The sequence below is a fragment of the Diceros bicornis genome, chromosome 18 (assembly GCF_020826845.1).
Source record: "Diceros bicornis minor isolate mBicDic1 chromosome 18, mDicBic1.mat.cur, whole genome shotgun sequence".
Taxonomy (NCBI): Eukaryota; Metazoa; Chordata; class Mammalia; order Perissodactyla; family Rhinocerotidae; genus Diceros; species Diceros bicornis.
In genome coordinates, this window is record NC_080757.1 from 49,978,464 (window position 1) to 49,997,149 (window position 18,686).

The following is an 18,686-nucleotide window of genomic DNA, read 5'->3' on the forward strand; positions in this document are numbered from 1 at the left end:
CACCCTAAATGCTACACCCGTTTGGTAGATTTGAGCATTTTCTTCTAGCATCATTCTGTGCTGGTGTATAAATATATATATATATTTTTTTTTTCTTTTAACAAAAATGGAATCATACTGTCCTATAATCAGCTTTTTTGGGGAAAGCACCAGGTCTGCTCCACTCTTTATTTTCGTTCAGCACAGGAGCATAATGAAGGGGTGGCGTGGGGGATAGATGGCTCCCCAGGGAGCCAGTGTGTGTGGTTTCTGCAAGACCATCTCTATGAATTCTAGATCTCTATGAATTCTAGACTCACGTCATCTCTATGAATTCTAGATTCATGCCACGTCTATGAATTCTAGATTTATCCTGCATGGCATCAGGATGCAGGGAAAGAGGTACATCCCTGGGTACCATATATCCTTACTACTGCTAGCATGTATTATTCATAATTATTAATAAAAAGGCTACTGATTATTGAACGCTTACTATGGGAATTTAATAATCACAACTTTATCGGGGAGGCATAATTGTCCCCATTGTATAGACGACAGAGGTTAAGTTAATTGCCCAGGGTCACACAGCCATGAAATAAAAATTCCAGGGACTTGGATACAGGCTGCCAAAGCCTGTGCTTTTCTTCAGTCCACCCTGCCTTCTCTCACCGTTGCATGCTTCTTCCAGCTTCTGGCCCAGGGAGCTAATGGGACTTTGATAATGGGTGGGAGTTTGGAGGATAATGATGGGGATGGGACAAAGAGTGGGAGATGGGACCACCCCCCAGCCCGTATGTAATGGTGAGCTGGTAAATGTTTAACAGCCGGCACTCTGAGAGAAAAGCCCTGATTTGTAGTATTTGCCCATTTCCATGGTGTAAATACTCTCACTGTGGCTGATTTTAGCCACCAATGAGATGTCACTGAACATGGAGCTGGGGGGAGATGTGCAGTGGCACACCATCATGTGGTATTTCCACCACACAGGTACAATAGACGTCAAATAACCCCAAGACATAGATCATAGTAAAATATAGCAGAATAATTAGGATGTGATAAATCATGAGAATTTATCAACTTTGTTCCTAAAATAATTTATTTAATTGTAAGTTTCTATAATTTAATTTTTAGTGGTGGCATGTTTGATAGCTGGCTTTCAAAATTCCTGAAATTTGAGCCAGCTCTATCCAGCACGCCACTGCAATATGGGATCTACCTGCAAATTAGCAAAAGGCACCCACTCAGGGTGGTCATTGATCTGTGCCCGGGTGCCCAGCTCGGCCAGTGGATTGTGGGCTGGAATTAAGTTCCTACTTGCTCTCTCAGCAGGATGTCCTCGTGCAGGACCCAACCTACACAACTGGACATGATCGTCTTTGCGAGAGCAGGCAACAGACACTAAATCAGCGCCATCCAATAGAACTCTCTGCAAGGATGAGAATATTCTCTATCTGTGCTGTCCAAGATGGTAGCCACTAGCCACCTGCGGCTCCTGAGCATTTGAAATGTGGCTAGCACAACTGAGACACTGAATTTATATAAATAATACATATAATATATAATTATATTATTTTATATTTATATGAATTTATATATATTTGTAGATTTATATTATATTATTATTATATATATAGTTGTAAAATATACATAACATAAAATGTATCTTTTTAAGTGTACAGTTCTGTGGCTTTAAGTACATTCACATTGTTCTGCAACCATCACCACCATCCATCTCCAGAACTTTTCATCATCCCAAACTGAAACTCTGTGCTCATTAAACACCAACTCCCCAATTTCCCCTCCCCCAGTCCCTGGCTACCCACCATTCTACCTTCTGTCTTGATGAAGTTGACACTCTAGGTACCTCCTATAAGTGGCCTCACACAACATTTGTCCTTTGGTGACTGGCTTATGTCAGTTAGCATGATGTCTTCAAGGCTATTCTGTGTTGTAGCATGTGAGACACTGAATTCTTAATTTTGTTTAATTTTCATTAATTGAAATCTAAATAACCACCATGACTCATGGCTACTGCACTGGGCAACACCACTCTAGAAGTGTTGCAGAGAAACTGTTGATTAAAATGAGGAAGGAGAGGCCCCTGTCTTGGGACTTGTGTCTTGGGTTTTATGCCTGTCAAAGAGAGCTGAGTGCAGGCACAGTCCCAACCAGGGGACCCTGGGACTCAGGATGCAGGAGGCTCTCCACGGTGCGGTTTGATGCAGGGCTGAGGCTGGGAGGACTCAGAGAACTTGATGTGGGGCGGTGTCAGTCAGAGTAAGCCAAGAACACTGGGGCCAATTTGAAAGTCGAATCTCTGGGGGAACTGGTGGAAAAAGAGCCACGCTTCTATCAGCGCTCGGTACGAACTTGAGGGAGCTCTCCTCTCACCCTTCCTGTGTCCTCTGAAAGATGCCCCCACAGGTGTGGTATATGGGAAGGGGCTCCATGAGGGTCCCTGCTGCTGCAGGAGCGGAAGGTTGTGGTCTGCAGCTGCCCTTGATCCTGTTCCTTGCCCGAGAATGGGGGTGGGGGACAGACAGGAAGTAGAGGACCCCCTCGCTCCCTGTTTGCCTTCCACGGGAATCTTCAGGGTTAGAAAAGGGGCAGCCAGGCGCCTGGGCCTCTAATGCAGCCTTCATCTAGCTGTTCCTGGGTGGTCATGTGCATCCTTGAAATTCCCTGTGGTCAACTTGAGTCATCCATTCATCTCGTAGAAGGGGCCGGGGCTGGGAAATGGACGTGGCGGCCTGGATGCTGCTAAACAGCAGATCAAGTTCCCGAATCTGTTTGCGTCGGACTTGAGAGTGCAGCAGTTGAGAGCAAGGGCTCTGCTCTCAGCCAGGTCTGAATTTCAATCCCGGCTCTGTCACCAATTGCACAAACTGGGACAAGTCCTTTCGTCTCCCTAAGCTTCTGAGGCTTCATCTGAAAAGGGAACTTGGGGGTCATTATGAGGATGAATTTAGGCAACACGAGTCGCATTTAATAAGCTCTCAGTGAATGAAGGACAGTAACGATTATTACAGTTACTCTCAGTTTTTGCTTGGCTAACCAGATTATCTCCACATTTCCTTGGAAGGTGTGGACAGATGTGTACTTCCTGAGCACATGGGGCAGAAGGTGTTCTGGGGGTTTTCTCTGAGGCAAGGGAGAGCCACAGAGACATTGGACAAGCCAGGAGAGCCTTCTGGAGAGTGACCTCTTGGCTCTTCCATTTCAGCGCCAGTGGAAGACCCTTCCTGCTCTACGTGGGCCTGGCCCACATGCACGTGCCCTTATCCAGGACCCAGCTATCAGCAGACGCGCAGGGCCGAGGGCCGTATGGTGCAGGTCTCCGGGAGATGGACAGCCTGGTGGGCCAGATCAAGGGCAAAGTCGACCACACAGCAAAAGAAAACACATTCCTCTGGTTTACAGGTTAAGTAGTAAAACCCAGCCAGCCTAACTGAGATCTAATGGATAACCCTGCACACGCTCCCTGAAGAGCAGAGTCTAGCCAAGTGATTCTCCTTATCAGGGCAGGGGCTTGCTTTGAACTTGGGGCCTGGCTAATGTTTTTTGGTTTGAATGCTGAGCATCTGTCCATTGAGGCCTCCAAGGCTGAGCCACTGGAAAGGTTTGCACAGTGAGAGCAGGTACCCTGCTGGCCCCTTGTGTATTGATTAGGGCCATCTGGGTATTGATGTTAATTGTTAATGAATGACTTTGACATTGTGAACCTATGTAGTCCTCGGGCAGTTTAAAGATTCCCTCTTCACCATCCTCCCTGGTCCCAAAGACTCTGGTTGCCACTGTTCACCAGGTCACATCTCATGGCTGAGTGGAGCTGAACTACTGAGCCATTTAAAGGGCCCACACAGGCATTGTGGATCTCAGGTCCCTGTCTGGAATGAGGGCAGTAGAGACCTGGGTTTGAATCTATATGGTACTATTGAGAATTACTTTGACCTCTCTGAGCCTCTGTTTCCTCATGTGCAAAATTGAACTATAACAGAATCTACTCCACAGCTAGGTGGAGGATCATGAGCTAATGTATGTGGAGCGCTGGGCGCATCATAGGTGCTCCATGAATAGTTGCTGGGCTGATGACAATGCTGATGGGATTGTCAAAACTATATAAAAAGGCCTGTGAGACGAGAACCTCAGCTGGCGCTGGCTTGAGGCAGGGAGAGCCCAGCTCTCTGAAAGCCCAGCAGAGGCTGGCCTCATATAAAGTGGAGCTCTTCAAGAGGAGGGATCATATTTGTTTTCACAAGTCCTTCTTCTATCCAGTCCCCTGCTGTGCACAGGGATTTGGGCCAGAGAGAGAGAATCGGTGAAAGTGTCTACTAGCCTGTTGACGGTTACCTGTTGCTCTTTTTGGTTTCTAGGAGACAATGGCCCATGGGCTCAGAAGTGTGAGCTGGCGGGCAGCGTGGGTCCCTTCACTGGATCGTGGCAAAGTCATCAAGGTAGGGGCCTTGGCTGGGGTCGGTGCATCCACTGCGGGTGCCGAGCCCAGGCTGGGGTGTGAGATGCTGCCTCTGGGAGGACCAGCTTATGTCCAGGCCTTAGGGGCGTCATTGGGAAACAGGGACAAGTTGCTCACCAGCCACCAGCTCCCAGAGAAGAAACAGATGGGGACAGAGAGGGTGTCTGTTTGGCAGGACCATCCTTTTCTCTCCTTTTCTCCCTGGACTCCCTCAAGGGACCTGCCCTTTCCCCGACAAGCCCGTCCATGGACCTTCCAACAGATACATTTTGCCTTTTCTTTCATCCCGCTGCTCTGCTCTTTCTCCTTCCTTCCTTTTTCTTGCCTTTTTTTTTAAAAAAATCATCCCTCCATCCATCCAACCATTCATTCATTCATTCATTCAAGAAATATTTAGTGTGCAACTATGCAAAGTTCCTATATACATGATCTCTAAACCTTATAATCATAAAAGGTATGTTGTAATAACTCCATTTACAGATGAAGAAAGAGAGAGGCTCAGAGAGGCTAAGTAACTTGTCCACGGTCACACAGTTTGTGAGGATGGAGCCAAGCTTGCTAGCAAAGTTAAAGTTGGTGATCTCCCCATTACCCTCTTCTTCCCCTCTCTGTCCTCAGTCCCCAAGCCCAGCCCCCATCTGCTCTGGGACAGTTTCCCCACAAGGACCTCACTTTCTGAGAGAGCAGCCATGCAGTATGGACCAAAGGCTTGAAAAGTATGCATGCTTGTTAACATATCAATTCTTCCTCTAAGAATTTGTCTTAAAGAAATAATTAGCCAAGTGCGTAATGGTGTATGTAAAAGAATGCTCATTGCAGTAGGTTTTTAGAAAAACAGTTGGACATAACTCAAGTGTCCAGCAAGAGAGGAGTGTTAAGGAAATTATGACACATTTATTTAAAGAAATACTAAGGAACCACTGAAATGGTGCATATTATCGACCCGGAAACATTTACATTAAATACTGTTCAGTGAATAAAACAGGTTAAGAAACAATAGGTGAAGTATGACTTTATTATATAAAAATAAGAATATGTATACTCAGAAAAATCTTGAGAGGCAACAAAAGGTAACAACAGATTAGCAGTAATTACCTCTGGGAAGAGGAGGGAGGGTTTAAGTGTGATTTTGCCCACAACAAACTTGTATTATTTGTATCCTAAAATATTCAAATAAATTTTTTAGAAGGTGCTTGTACCCAAGGGGTTCAGAGGTGGGCTTGGCAAGCTCACCCCCTGGAGCTGGGTTTTCCCTGCCGTGCAGCTTGCTCCTGAGCTATGGCCCCACTGTCTCCAGGTCGGAGAACACCAACTCCTTTTTATTTTCGTCTGGCAGAATATTTGTTGTAACTAGAAACAGGGACATTCGTGCACCTCGTAGCTGGTGGCGAGAAGGAAATGCTGATCATTCATTTTTATTTGTCAACTGTAACCTGGTGTCCCTTGGATCAGATCCCTTGAGAACTTTACAACTGAGTGGCCGCTGGGACTGTGGCCACATCTTGTGTCTGGAGGTTTGAGTTGGGAGTCAGGAGAACTGGGTGCCACCTCCGCCTGACCTGCGCAGTGACCAGATTACTTCGTCTTTCAGCATGTTGGTGCTTCTCTCTCTATATATTGATTTCTTTGGTTCCCTCCAGTTCAAGAACGGTGTGATTTAGTTCTGGTTCCTGGAGAGTTGGACCAGGAAAAGACGCTTGGATTGGAGGTGGGTGGAAATGTGTCTGAGACCTGCAACAGCAGCCTAGAGAAATACGGTGTGGGCTGGGAGTGGTTTTTTGCATTAGCTGATTATAATTCCTCTTCTCTGTACCTGGGATACCCTTGGGTCAGGCTGCCATCATCAATGCTCAGTTGGGAAGCCTGGAAGAGCCTAGAATCAGGACTCTCAGGGGTAAAAGTCCAGAAAGCATAGAGATCAAGGATGAGGGGGTAGACATCTGTCAGTAAGTGGCTCCTCTGTGGGGAGCTCTCTGCTCCCTAAGATGACCTTTAATCTCCTTTCTGAGGACCTGCCTTATCTTGTCTTTCCCCCCTTGTAAGGCAGTTTTGAAACAGTGAATCAAGTTTAAGGATGTGGACTGGGGCCCCATTCTTCGATGGAAGAACTTTGCCATATGAGAAACACGTTTACTACCTGGGCAATCTGTATCTCTCCCTTCCTTCCATTTGTTGAGCAACTACTATGTGCCAGGAAGGGTGCTCAGTGTTTGGGACGCAAAGACCAACCTAGCCCCTGGCTTTAAGGAATGACAGTCTAGAGCAGCGTTTCTCAGACTTCAATGTGCAGATAGTCCCCTGGGGATCCTGCTAAACTGCAGTTCTGACCCAGTAGATCTGGGATGGTGATGGAGATGTTGCATTTCTAACAAGCTTCTCGGGGATGCTGATGCGGCTGGTCCAGGGACCACACTTTGAGAACCACCAATTTAGAATATCCACATCTAGACCAGGAGTCTAGAGTCATCCGAGTCTAGAACTTTTGGATCTAGACCAGGGGTTATCAAGGTGTGGTCCCAGCAACATTAGCACCACCTGAGAACTTGTGAGCAAATGCAAATTCTAGGGCCTCACCCCAGACCTAGTGAATCAGAAACCAGTAGTCTGTGTTGTAACAAGTCCTTCAGGAGATTTTGTTGCAGGTTAAAATTCAGGAACCACTGGTCTAGAGCTACACTGTCTGATACGCCAGACACCCATCACACATGACTATTTATATTAAAATTAAATTAAAATTCAGTTCCTTAGTCACACTAGCCACACTTCAAGGGCTCAGAAGCCACAGGCGACTGGTGGCTACCATATTGGATAGTGCAAATATAGAACATTTCCATCATTGCAGAAAGTTCTCTTGGGCAGTGCTGGGAGCAAACACGTAAGCAGCTGATTATAATCAGGGTAAGAACTCCATGGTAGAGGACAGCACAGGGGCATCTCACCCACATGGGAGGGGGAGCAAGAAAGCTTCCTGAGCGGTGTGAGTTTTGAAGAATGAGTAGGAGGCAGCCAGGGATTTGCTGGGGAGGAGGTTCTGCGTAGCCTGGGCAAAAGTGGGAAGACCAGAGAGCAGGAGCTGCCTGGCTGTCTTTGTGTCTGGAGCTCATGGGAGCATGTTGAGTAGAGACAGACGAGGCTGAAGGGAAAGCCGGGGCCAGTGTTCAAAGGTCTTTTCCTTTGGGGGAACACTTTCGGCCTTAATTCTAAAGAAATGTGAAATCGTGGAAGGGTTTTAAGAGTGAGAGTGACATTCTAAACTGGGACGAAATTCATGAAACATAAAATTAACCACTTAAAGTCGTACAATTCAGTGGCATTTAGCACATTCACAATGTTGTGCAGCTGTCACCTCTGCTGACTCCCCAAACATTTTCATCACCCCAAAAGAAAACCCCATACCCTTTAAACACTAGCTCCCCACTTCCCACTCCTGCCGGCATATTGTTCAATTTTAAAAGACCCCCTAACATTCATGGGGCTGAGAGGAGGGAGAGGGGCCGGGACTAGACTCATTCTCACTGAGCCAAAGATAACAAATGAGAGAGGCGAGTGATGGCATCTCCAGGAATATCCCCGCATCCCACGAATGCCGGGGTGGGGGGTGGGGGCTCAGTGGTCTTTGTTCCAGCCAGCCTGTTGGCCAAATGAGGAAACTGAGGCTGAGCAGGGTGGAGGGCTCTCCTGAGGCCGGCCATCCACTGAGGGGGCCACATGGTTTGACCACCACCCACTCATTCCTCAACCCACATGCTTGTTATTCCTCACGCCTTCTTCTACCCTACTGCCTGCTCAGCCATCTGGAAAGCCCTGCCTTTCTTCTTTGGACCCCTTGGTTGTCAAGGAAAATGTCGTTAGCCCCCGTGACAGTCTGAATCTTCCTAAATCTGTGGGAGGCAGAGTGGAGAGGTGGAAAGAGCTAATGGCTTCAGAGGCCCAGGTGGGGTTTGAATCTCGATTCAGCTTAGGAACTGGTGCCCGCCGGGCCCTGCCCCTTTTCGGCCCAGTTTCCTTCTCTGTCATGTGGGGTGGTGGACCCACCTCGCCGGCCTGCTGGGGGATCAACTGGGATCCAGAAGGCACTCGGCCTTGCTTTTGGCCTCTTCTAACCCCTGTAAGACTCCATTTCTTCACTCCCAGCTGAAACGAACTGGGGACACCCCAAGAAGAGAAGAACTGGAAGGGGATCAGAAAATGCCCTGGAAGAGATTTCCCCGCTAAAGTACACAGGCCACTTAAATAACACGTGGATGACTTTACAAGTGCTCTAGGCCTCTGTCCCGGGAGACTTTGCTCTGAAGCTGGATTTCGGTCATCTCAAGAGAACACTCTTTTTTGGGCAAGGCCTTGCATGGACGTTGCTGCTCGATGTGGTATCTGTGGGGCACAGCACTTGCATTTGTGGTGGGGTGAGGGCTGGATGCCGTTCTCTTCTTTTCTCAGGAGATCTTGGAGGCGAACTTTGCCTAGAGGTAAACACTTCCCCTTCCTCATGCTCCAAACCAGCTTCCTGTCAACTACTCCACAGCCTTCCTTCTCCTCTCTGCCCGGAACGTGCTGGGGGGCTGTGGGGAGCCAGGCAGAGCCCTTCGTGGAAGCAGTGTGGCCAGGGGCTCAGGTCACGACGGGCTGGGGGTCCCTCTGGACCACCTGCTCCTCCTCAGCCAGGTTCCTCATCAGTGGGATGCCTGCACATCCTGCTGCGTGGGGGCCAGTCTCGAGACAGATGAAAGAGGGAAGACAGTCAATGTTTTCGCAACAGAGTAGGACAAACAGTACCCAGAGCCCTGCTCCTTTCTTCCCGCAGCCAGCCTGCTACGTCAGGCCACGCGCTGCCTTCCCCTGTTCCCAGGGCCCCTGGGCCCCCCTCCTCGTCTTCCCTTTCCTTTCCTGGCCAAGCCGCCTCGCTCAGCTGATGGGATGAGGCAGCGTCTCCTGGAGTCGTCTTTTCATCCCGTGCTGGAGTGAGGATGCTCCACTGGGCTTGGCTTGTACCCTGCAGGGGTGAGGAGAAACTGAACTGGGGGGCAGGGGGCAAAGCAGAGTGGCTTTGCCTCCTCCCACACAAAGAGGACATGAGGTGCGTGCCCACTGCTGACACGGAGCCTGCAGCCCCAGCACAGGCCTGGCTTAGAGCAGCCGTCCCTCCCCAACCCACTCCAGACCTGTTTCCTACAGGACCAACACCTTGTTTGTCCCCTAACTGACTGATCCTCTGTCTGGAAAATCTTTTCTTGTTTTATTTGAAGAGCAGAACTGTTCCTTCCTCCCCCTTGGTGATGAGGAAACATTCTGTTGAACTTGGCATCCTCAGCTTCTAGGAGACCTTGGCTGTCGTAATTTGATGCTATCAGGTCGTTGCATAACCTTTCCCACTGGGAAGCGGGCTCTGCATCCTGGGCCTTCTGTCCAATTTGGGGTAGGGGGTGGTGAAAGGTCAGAGGTGGGGCTGAGTGAAGGAGGGAGAGACAAGGGATGTTGGCTGTTGGCCCTGGCTGGGGGCAGGGCCAGCTGGTGGGGACCCAGTGGAAGTTGAATTGTGTGTCCTCCTAGGCCTTCGGCCACCAGGATTGGAATGTCCCATCACCACACTCAAGGCCACCCCAGGCCAGCCAGAGTCCTTGGTTCCAACAGAGCCCTGGCTGCTCTGTGTTTCTAGAAAACTAGTATGCTACGGGCGGGCATCCTTTGGCAAGGGCACGTATTTATATTTAGAAATGAAGCCTGCTTCTTTAGAAGGTTATAGAATGCGCACTCCTCAGAACAGGCCTGTTCTTCTCCCCGAGTCACCAACACAGAAGGCTCCGTGGGTCAGGCAGGTAACGTATGTGAACAAATGCTTGTTTTCGTCACTTGTGGGCAGTGCTAGGGAATCAATTAACTGGAGAGACGGCCCTGTCTAATGACATTCAACATTAGTTAAGAAAATACAAAAACCCATGCATGCCAAGCCATACTGCCAGGGGGCTGAATTCAGTGTGCAAGCTGCGAGGTTGCAACTTCTACTCTTTTTGATCCATAGGTAATTTTGTTTTTGTTTTCTTTTTTTTTTGGTGAGGAAGATTGGCCTTGAGCTAACATCTGTGCCAGTCTTCCTCTAGTTTGTCCGTGGGATGCCGCCACAGCATGGCTTGATGAGCAGTGCGTAGGTCCGCGCCTGGGATCCGAACCTGTGAACCCTGGGCGGCCAAAGTGGAGTGTGAGAACTTAACCACTATGCCACCGGGCCAGCCCCAGTAATTTTGTTTTCTTTCTGTTTTTTTGTTTTTAGATTGCATTTGTTGGGTACTTCCGTGGCAGGCACTATGCCACAGGACCTTGCTTAGAACGTTATCTACATTATCTTCTGTAACTTTTCCCACAGCCCCAAGAGATGAGTACAGTCATTTCTCTCCTTCTCGGCTGAGGAAATGGAGACTAAGAGAGGTTAAGCATTCTGCTCGGGGCCACATGATGCGGAGGGGGACGCTAGAGCTGGCACTGAGACCTGCCTGGCTCCAAAGGCGTCCTCCTGCTTACCTGGCTAATGTTTCTCAAACTCTGGTCCTCAGGCCTTTGGCATTAGAATCAGAGCCCCACCCTAGACTTATTAAATCAGAGTCTCTGGGGCTTCTCCCGGTGGTTCTACGGTCATGAGAATTTTGCAAACGTCCTCATTAGCTGCACTGCCTTTCTGACTCAGTGCAACATGGCCTTTAGATCCCTTCCGGGGAAGACCTCTGTTCCTAAGCGTGGGCCGTGGGGAATCTCCCTCTGTCTGCCCCGTCTCGATGCATCACGGAATGCCATTTCACTTCCGTGGCCAGGGAACAACAAGTAAGTAAATTCATGAATCATGGTTCTGTTTATATTTTGGTTGCTGAGGCTAAATATTTATTGCTTTAAGTAAGAGGTTCTGCCTCAATTAGAGTCATAATTAACCGCAAGTGCATTGAGATGCATTCTCATGACCGTAAGACATGCATTTCTCAACAGAAAGCCAAATGCAACCAACACTTTTCTTTTTTTTTTTTTTTTGTGAGGAGATCAGCCCTGAGCTAACATCCGCCAATCCTCCTCTTTTTTTGCTGAGGAAGACGGCCCTGGGCTAACATCGGTGCCCATCTTCCTCCACTTTATATGGGACGCCGCCACAGCATGGCTTACCAAGCAGTACTTCTGTGCGCGCCCGGGATCCGAACCAGCGAACCCCGGGCCGCCGCAGCGGAGCGCGCGCACTTAACCGCTTGCGCCACCGGGCCGGCCCCGCAACCAACACTTTTAATGGACCAGTGCCGCTGATCAAAGTATTAAGGTTTATCTAAACTGACAAATAGCTTTTGAAATCAAAAAGTGCATAGAAGTTTCATTTATGGGCTTATCTATTGTTCTTGCAATAACTTAGAGATTCACATTTATGATCCTATGGCATAAAGGTAAAAGGCGTGGGCAATATCAAACCTGTGATTAAAAAGCACATAAACTACATTTAGTTTTGAAATTCATTGTGTCTACTTCCTGATTTGCCCCTTGTCCTCCTTCCCCTGGAATAGGTGTTCTCCACATTAAATCACCAGGAGAGCTTTAGAAGATATTGATGTCCAGGCCCCATCCCGGGCCAATTAAGTCACAGTCTCTGGGGAAGGGACCTTGGCATGGATATTTTTTAAAAGTTCCCCTAGTGATTCTAAAACGCTTTTAGGGATGGGAACTACTGTCCTAGAAGCTTTAATGGGCGAGGGTGCTGGCTGTGTAGTTAGACCTAGATTCAAATCCTGACTCTACCATTTGCTAGCTGGGTGACCTTCGGCAAATTACTTAACCTCTCTGAACTTCAGCTTCTTCATTTGAAAAACGGGGATACCAGTGCCTCGCTCACAAGGTTGTCTTAAGGATTAAATGAGACAATGCAGGGAAGCACTTGACATAATCTTAGGAGCACTTAACGTGGTGCTTAGGAAGGGCTCGTTAAATAGGAGATAGTGTTGTTACTGTTATTATGAGGAACTCGGGGTGAGGGTCCATTAGTAGGAGCAGGTATCATTGAAGAGTACTGGGGGACCAGGGGCTGCTGTCCTGGGATTCAGCCTTTGCTGGTGCAGAAAAACCACAACAAACACTGTTAGGGGTTCCTAATAATCAGACGCTTGATTATCAAGCATCACCCTTGGGGATCCACAGAGGAGGCTAGTTGGATCTTTCTAAATTTGTCCACCCCGAGCAGTGCCCAACGGGATACTGGGATTTGGAATGAGATGGTATCCACGCTGGGAAATATGTTTTTTATAATTGCTTACTTGTACTCTGAACTCTTTAAGATAAATTCCTTTAGACTACAAGGTTTGTGGGTATGGCTGGAATAGGTAATTGTGTCTTTCTGTTAAAGCCAGAACCCACAGTGCAGCCACTACTAGCTGGCCAGTCTTGACGACAGAGAGGGGATTGCCCCTCAAGTGGCCACGCTGAGGTCTTCTCTCAGCCAACCTTTGCCCCTCTTTCTCCTAATTCGTGACTCTTTGCGTGGGACTGTCCACTCTGTTGACATATACACGTTTTATAATGGATTGAATTCCTCCCAACCTCTCCAGCTTTTAACCCTCTGCTGAAATAAGGCAAATACTGAAATATTTTTCTCTGAAAAACAAATTAGGAAAATTAATCATCTGAAAAAGAGCAACACAAGAGCCTGTGACAAATGAGCAGAACCCCTAGTGGTGAAGACCAATTAGCAAATTTATTAATTAGGGGCTAGTGTACCCTTCTGGAAACATCCTGGAGGCAGAGACCAAATCCTGTGTGCCGACTCAGCGCCCATTGCCCACCGCAGCGCAGGCTCCCTGCTCCTGCCGTCTGGTTGATTGTCAGAACTATTGGCTTGTTTCTTGGAACTGAAACCTTCACCTTTCCTTGGCATCTGGCCTCAAAGGCTGAGAAAGTCTGTTTCAATTTTGTGCACCGTGAACATGCAAACAAACAGAGTCCATATTTTCTCTCCACCATCCCCCAAGCTTCCATACAAATGCCCTCCTGGGGGAGGGATGAGCTGCAGAGCCCCGACATGTGCAATCGTGGATGCTTCCTCCCTGCTCTTTGGCCTTAAGCTGAAGCATAAGTCATGCATTCCAAAGCCACGTGGGTGGGAGTGCGTTTTATGCTCGCTGCAGCTCTGGATTCTGTTCCATGTGCGTGAATAATTGGGAGTGGGCTCTGTGTGTATTTATGGGAGGTGTGGCTCTCAGTGTGAAGAATGTATTTGAGAAATCTTGGGCCAGGTTAAAGAGCTTCCCATTCAGCCTTTGCAACGCTACGTGGTTTCGAGAACCCCACACCCTTAAACATAAACAGTCCGTACGACGTGAGTTGTTTTGTTTCTTACTTCAACACTTGGGGGACTCCAAAGCTGGTTATGAGAAAATCTCAAGAATGCTGAGCATTTCCGGTGTGGTGCGCTGGGCCAGGGACATCAAAGGTTCTGTTGGCTGCTGTGTGAGTACAGAGCAACAGAAGCCTTGGTCCTGTGGCCCCCTCCCTCTCATCATCATTGCTTTCATTATTCACACCAGCCCAACATGGGGAAGCTGAATGACCACAGTATGTGTGAGCCACATACAGCGTTTGCCTTGGAAGGGCTTTCCACACGCGAACTTTGTGGAATCCTTGGCTCCACTAGGATGAGGGTGGGATGTGTGTGGGAGTGGTGGGGATGGTCATGGTTAATTCAACACAACATGAATTCAGGATGTTTCCATAAAGCATGACCTCATCTCTTCCAGCCCGCTGGTCATCATTATATTGGTGGTCACTTTTGACTTAGTGGTTACAGAAATAATTCTTTGAATTACCAAAGTGGAAATTCATAGATTGCACATAGATTGTTCTTACCTCCCTGCAAGAGGCAAGAGGTCAGAGCTATTACTAACGCTGTCTCTACAACATCAGAACAATTTTATTAATTCAAGGAAAAACAAAGCAAAGCAAAGCAGAACAAAATACAATAAAATCCAGGCCAGATCAGTTGTTGGGTATTGGGCAGATCAAATAGCTGGGGAAGTTTCTGCTTTTCTCTCTTTTCAAATAATTGTATTTTTTCATCCTAAACAGTCACATTATGATCAGTAGGAAGACAAATTCATTTATTCAACAAATATTTGTTAAACACCTAGTATGAATTGGGTGCACAAGACCGATGGAATGGAGATACACGATAAGCGAGTCAATAAACAAAGCAGACAATTTGAAGTGTTAAAAGTAACATGGAGAAAATAAATTGACATGATTCAATAGAGAGTGACTGGGGCAACTATTTACATATGTTGAGTCCAGTAAAATAAAAGCAAATATTGAAAGATATTAGCTCATTGAATAAAACTAAGTGGTTACTACAAGAACTCATTCCTTTGTTGGAATTATCAGAAACTCTTACAGAGTCCTCTTGGACAGGGACTATTGTCCCAGAGACTAGCTCTTAGATGGAAAGTTCCGAGTTACCACGTCAAAGGACCAACTGCCTCTCTTCCTTTCACAGGGGGAAGTCCAGCCAAGCAGACCACCTGGGAAGGAGGACACCGGGTCCCGGCTCTGGCCTACTGGCCTGGCAGAGTCCCCATCAATGTCACCAGCACTGCTTTGTTAAGGTATGAGACCCCCAACTACCTTGAGATGTTGGGGTTTAGAGCAAGCAAAGTCGTGGATGCTCGAATGGCTAGAGACCTCGGGAAGCTCATCCACTGCTTGACTTTGCCTGACTTTGTTCTCAGATTCTTCCAAAATTCTGGTTGTAGCAGCATGGATCCAGCGCAGGCAGTTGCATGGGCTAGTTAAAGCAATAATGCAGCGGGACTCTTCAAATCATCTCTGGGTTCAATGTCCAAGGGAAGAGGAGACTGGGTGGGTTTCACGGCCTTTGGTGCTGAGTCGTGGCAGTGTCTCCTGGAGAGCAAGCAGCGGCATCTCCCTTTTTGGCCTGGGTCAAGCTGACGGGAGGGAATAGATCATTCGAGCTGTAATTATTCCATCCTTGGGGGTAGGGCAGGTGTCCTAGGGGTGGCTGTCCCCCCATGCTGGCTGCCAGCGTGTCCCTGGCAGTCACATGGCCCCAAGAAAGGAATCTAGATGTCCACTTGCCCCGAAGAGGAAGGAGAAGAGAGGCAGCCCCACCACTCCAGGAAGGAAAGAATGAATGCTTAGGTGAGGACATTCTTCCTACCTCTAGCAATGAAGCTACTAGAATAAGGTGAGTTACTGGGTACTTTCTATATTCGAAGGACAACTGTAAATGGGACAATATCTCACCATCACTCTTACGTCCTTATTAAGGCACATCCAGGAGGCTATCTCCCTGGCACAGAACTTAGCTGTGGCATGCCCCACTGAAAGCAATGCCATGCAGCTATGTAACCATGACTTATAATGGGGGCTTCTCACGTGTTCTGATGGGGACTTCCTCTCCATGGTTCTGCCCCCGTAATCACTGACAAGGGGACCCTCCATAGAAACCGGTGCTTGCTCACGTGCCCAGAAGTTTTGCTCTGGTTAAAGACTGATTTACTGGTTCAAAGGTTCTTCACCATTAGCCGAATGGGTTCTGGCCTAAAGAATACAGCCTCGGAGAGGAAAGGAAGTTGCACTGGCTCCCTTCCACCTCCCCTGCCCTGGTGGGAGGAAGGGGAGAGGCTGAAGCCGAGGGGAAAGGAAGGGTAAACAGCTCTGACGGTGAGCAGGCACCCTCCCTGGCAGCCTGTGGGCCCCTAGGACTCCGGGTCAGCCCTGTACAATCAGGAGGGGGCAGCGTGCTGTCAGGGGGTGCCAGCAGGTGTGACAACAGCAGCACAGGCTGGAGTCGGTGATGTCAGGCTGGCTGGGAAGAGGGCCAAGTGGGCTGCTTTTTATGGGGCTGACTTGGTGCAGTCAGGCCAAGTGTTCACGGGCTGGGCCGCACATGCACAAATACCTCGGCCCTCTCTCAAGTTACATCACTGAAAACCAAGCACGCGCTTCTCATTTGAGAACGGTTTGCGCCTACAGTCAACTGTGGCACCGTGGTAAAATTGCATCATCTCGTGGATAATTCAGGGCTTAGAGGTGACAACTGATTTAGGGAATAGCTTGGTGACAGAAGGAAGCGAGTCTTGGGACAAGGTAATATTTGCTTGAGGGCCCCTGGAATTTTACCAGGACAAGACCGATATACCATATCAGCCCCTCTTGGATATGTTTTGCCATTAAATTACCCTCGATTGTAGTAGGACAGTTTGTCTCATAGAATTCACTCTCTTGCTGTTTCCCCACGTGAATTCATGTGAAGCAAACCTGGGTGGATGTCCTTCCTGCCAGAAGGCCACCATGTGTCGACTGCCCCTTTCCATGACTCCCTCAGGGTCACCTCTAAGGAGAATGGCCTTACAATCCATTTTCAAGAAACTGATGCTAATACTTCATGTTCTTGGAAGCCCCACCAGGCACTCCCTCCCAAAGCGCTTACCACCTATTTTAGTATTTGATTCCTCAGAGGGATATAGATCTGCGTTTGGGTCAGAGGTAACTCCCTTAAGCCACTTGGAGCTAAGGCCAGAGTGCCTTAAACCTGTATTCCGGTGGCCTGAGGAATTATGGGCATCAGAAAGTAGATAAGTTGATATAAGTACTCACATGAATACAGAAAAGGAAAAAGTGTGTTGCGGGGGGCAGGAGAGAAGGGGTCCACACTAACGCCACTGGTTACCTTTTAGAGATAATCAGTGTTAATATTTTGGTGTGCACCCATATGATGTAATAAGATCAAAGAAAGGTCTTGCACATGCCCTGACCCCAAATCCCAGTGACACAATTGCAGAATGGGGGAAATTCATTTATTCAACAAATATTTACTGCTGTGTTCAACTATGGGTCCAGCATTGCTGTAGGGACTCAGATGTAGTAATAAGCAAATCAAACAGAAGGCTCCTGGTGTGTAGGAGCTACCTTACCTTCAGGAGGGCCAGGCTTCGACAGCACATGTGGAGAGAGCCTGGTGGTTTGACTCTAAAACTCTGAAGCAGAGTTTCTCAGCCTTGGCACTGTTAACATTTAGGGCCGGATCCTTCGTTGTGGGGACTGTCCTGTGCATTGTAGGATGTTTAGTAGCATCCCTGGCCTCTACCCACTAGAGGCCAATAGCTCCCACACCCCCAGTTTTGATAACCCAGATGTCTCCAGGCAGCACCAAATGTCCCCTGGGAGGACAGACTCACGCTGATTGAGAACCACCACTTTAATGTGATTTCTCTTAGTCATGTACAAAGAGGGGAAGAGTCTGCTCTGCATCTGAGCTGGGAGACCCCCATCTCTGTTCAGAACAGAGCACCTCTCTTTCGGAGATTACGGGGCAAGTACAGGGTGACCAGGATGGTGTGAAGGACTTGAAACAATCTCATTTGAAAAACAGCTATAGCTGCTGTTTAGCCAGGAGAGTGGATAATCCCTTGGGGGGTACCTCGTGGCTCTTTTACAATATTCAAAAGGCAGTCAGTTATGTGGAAGGAGGATTCGGCTGGTTCTGTACTGTCTTGAGGTGCAGAACCAAGTCCCAGAAATACAAAGCTACAAGGACGTGATGTTCATGTCAGTGTCCTGCGGTTTAGGTGTCAGCCCCCGGGCAGAGTCTACCCACTTGTTTCCTTTCCAAGTGCCTCCCTCTTCCCTGTACCTAGCAGTGGGCAGTGGTGGGGGGAGATGGGGAGGTGATCTCACACCCACCCCTGCCCCTGGCTGCACCCTGCTCTGTAACAGACGTGCACGCTTTGCTGTTGGGCATTCCTGATGCTCTGGGACTCCCGTGCTCCCCGAAAATGGTGCTGTTGTGCTCTGCTGGCCTCTAAGAGGGACCCGAGGGGAGTTCTGGGGGAACCTGCAGCCTCTCAAACCTTTGCAGCGGGGCTTAGGCCAGGAAGGGGTCGGTACCTAGCTTTTCCCAGGGTAACAAGAGGGGATTACAACACAGGAAGAAATTCACAACTAAATGCTAAAAATGAATTGCTGGCCACGTCCCGGGGACAGTTCCCACTCTTCCACGGTCTGGAGGAAGTTCTGCTCTCCCCTGCCTCACTCCAGACACAGAGAAAAAAAAAGCCTCGGCTGTGCCCAGGCCCACGCACTCCCAATCCTTCCTCTAGCACCCCCCTCACCCTCCTCACTTCCCGTCTTCAGATCACATCCGCCTTTTTCCCAGATATAATGTCCTCAGCTTCTAGGAAACACCCCCCCCAACCCCCCCACCCCCAGG

General features: G+C 48.5%; 1 protein-coding gene across 1 annotated transcript in view; it reads left to right on the top strand.

Annotated features, from left to right (window-relative positions):
* The window catches only part of ARSG (arylsulfatase G), a 109,171-nt gene that overhangs the window by 74,123 nt on the left and 16,362 nt on the right, over positions 1-18,686 (top strand). The window contains exons 7-9 of the mRNA XM_058561433.1: positions 3,203-3,399; positions 4,353-4,433; positions 14,952-15,060. Coding sequence (XP_058417416.1) covers positions 3,203-3,399; positions 4,353-4,433; positions 14,952-15,060 — 387 coding nt within the window. The remainder of the gene's footprint in view (positions 1-3,202; positions 3,400-4,352; positions 4,434-14,951; positions 15,061-18,686) is intronic.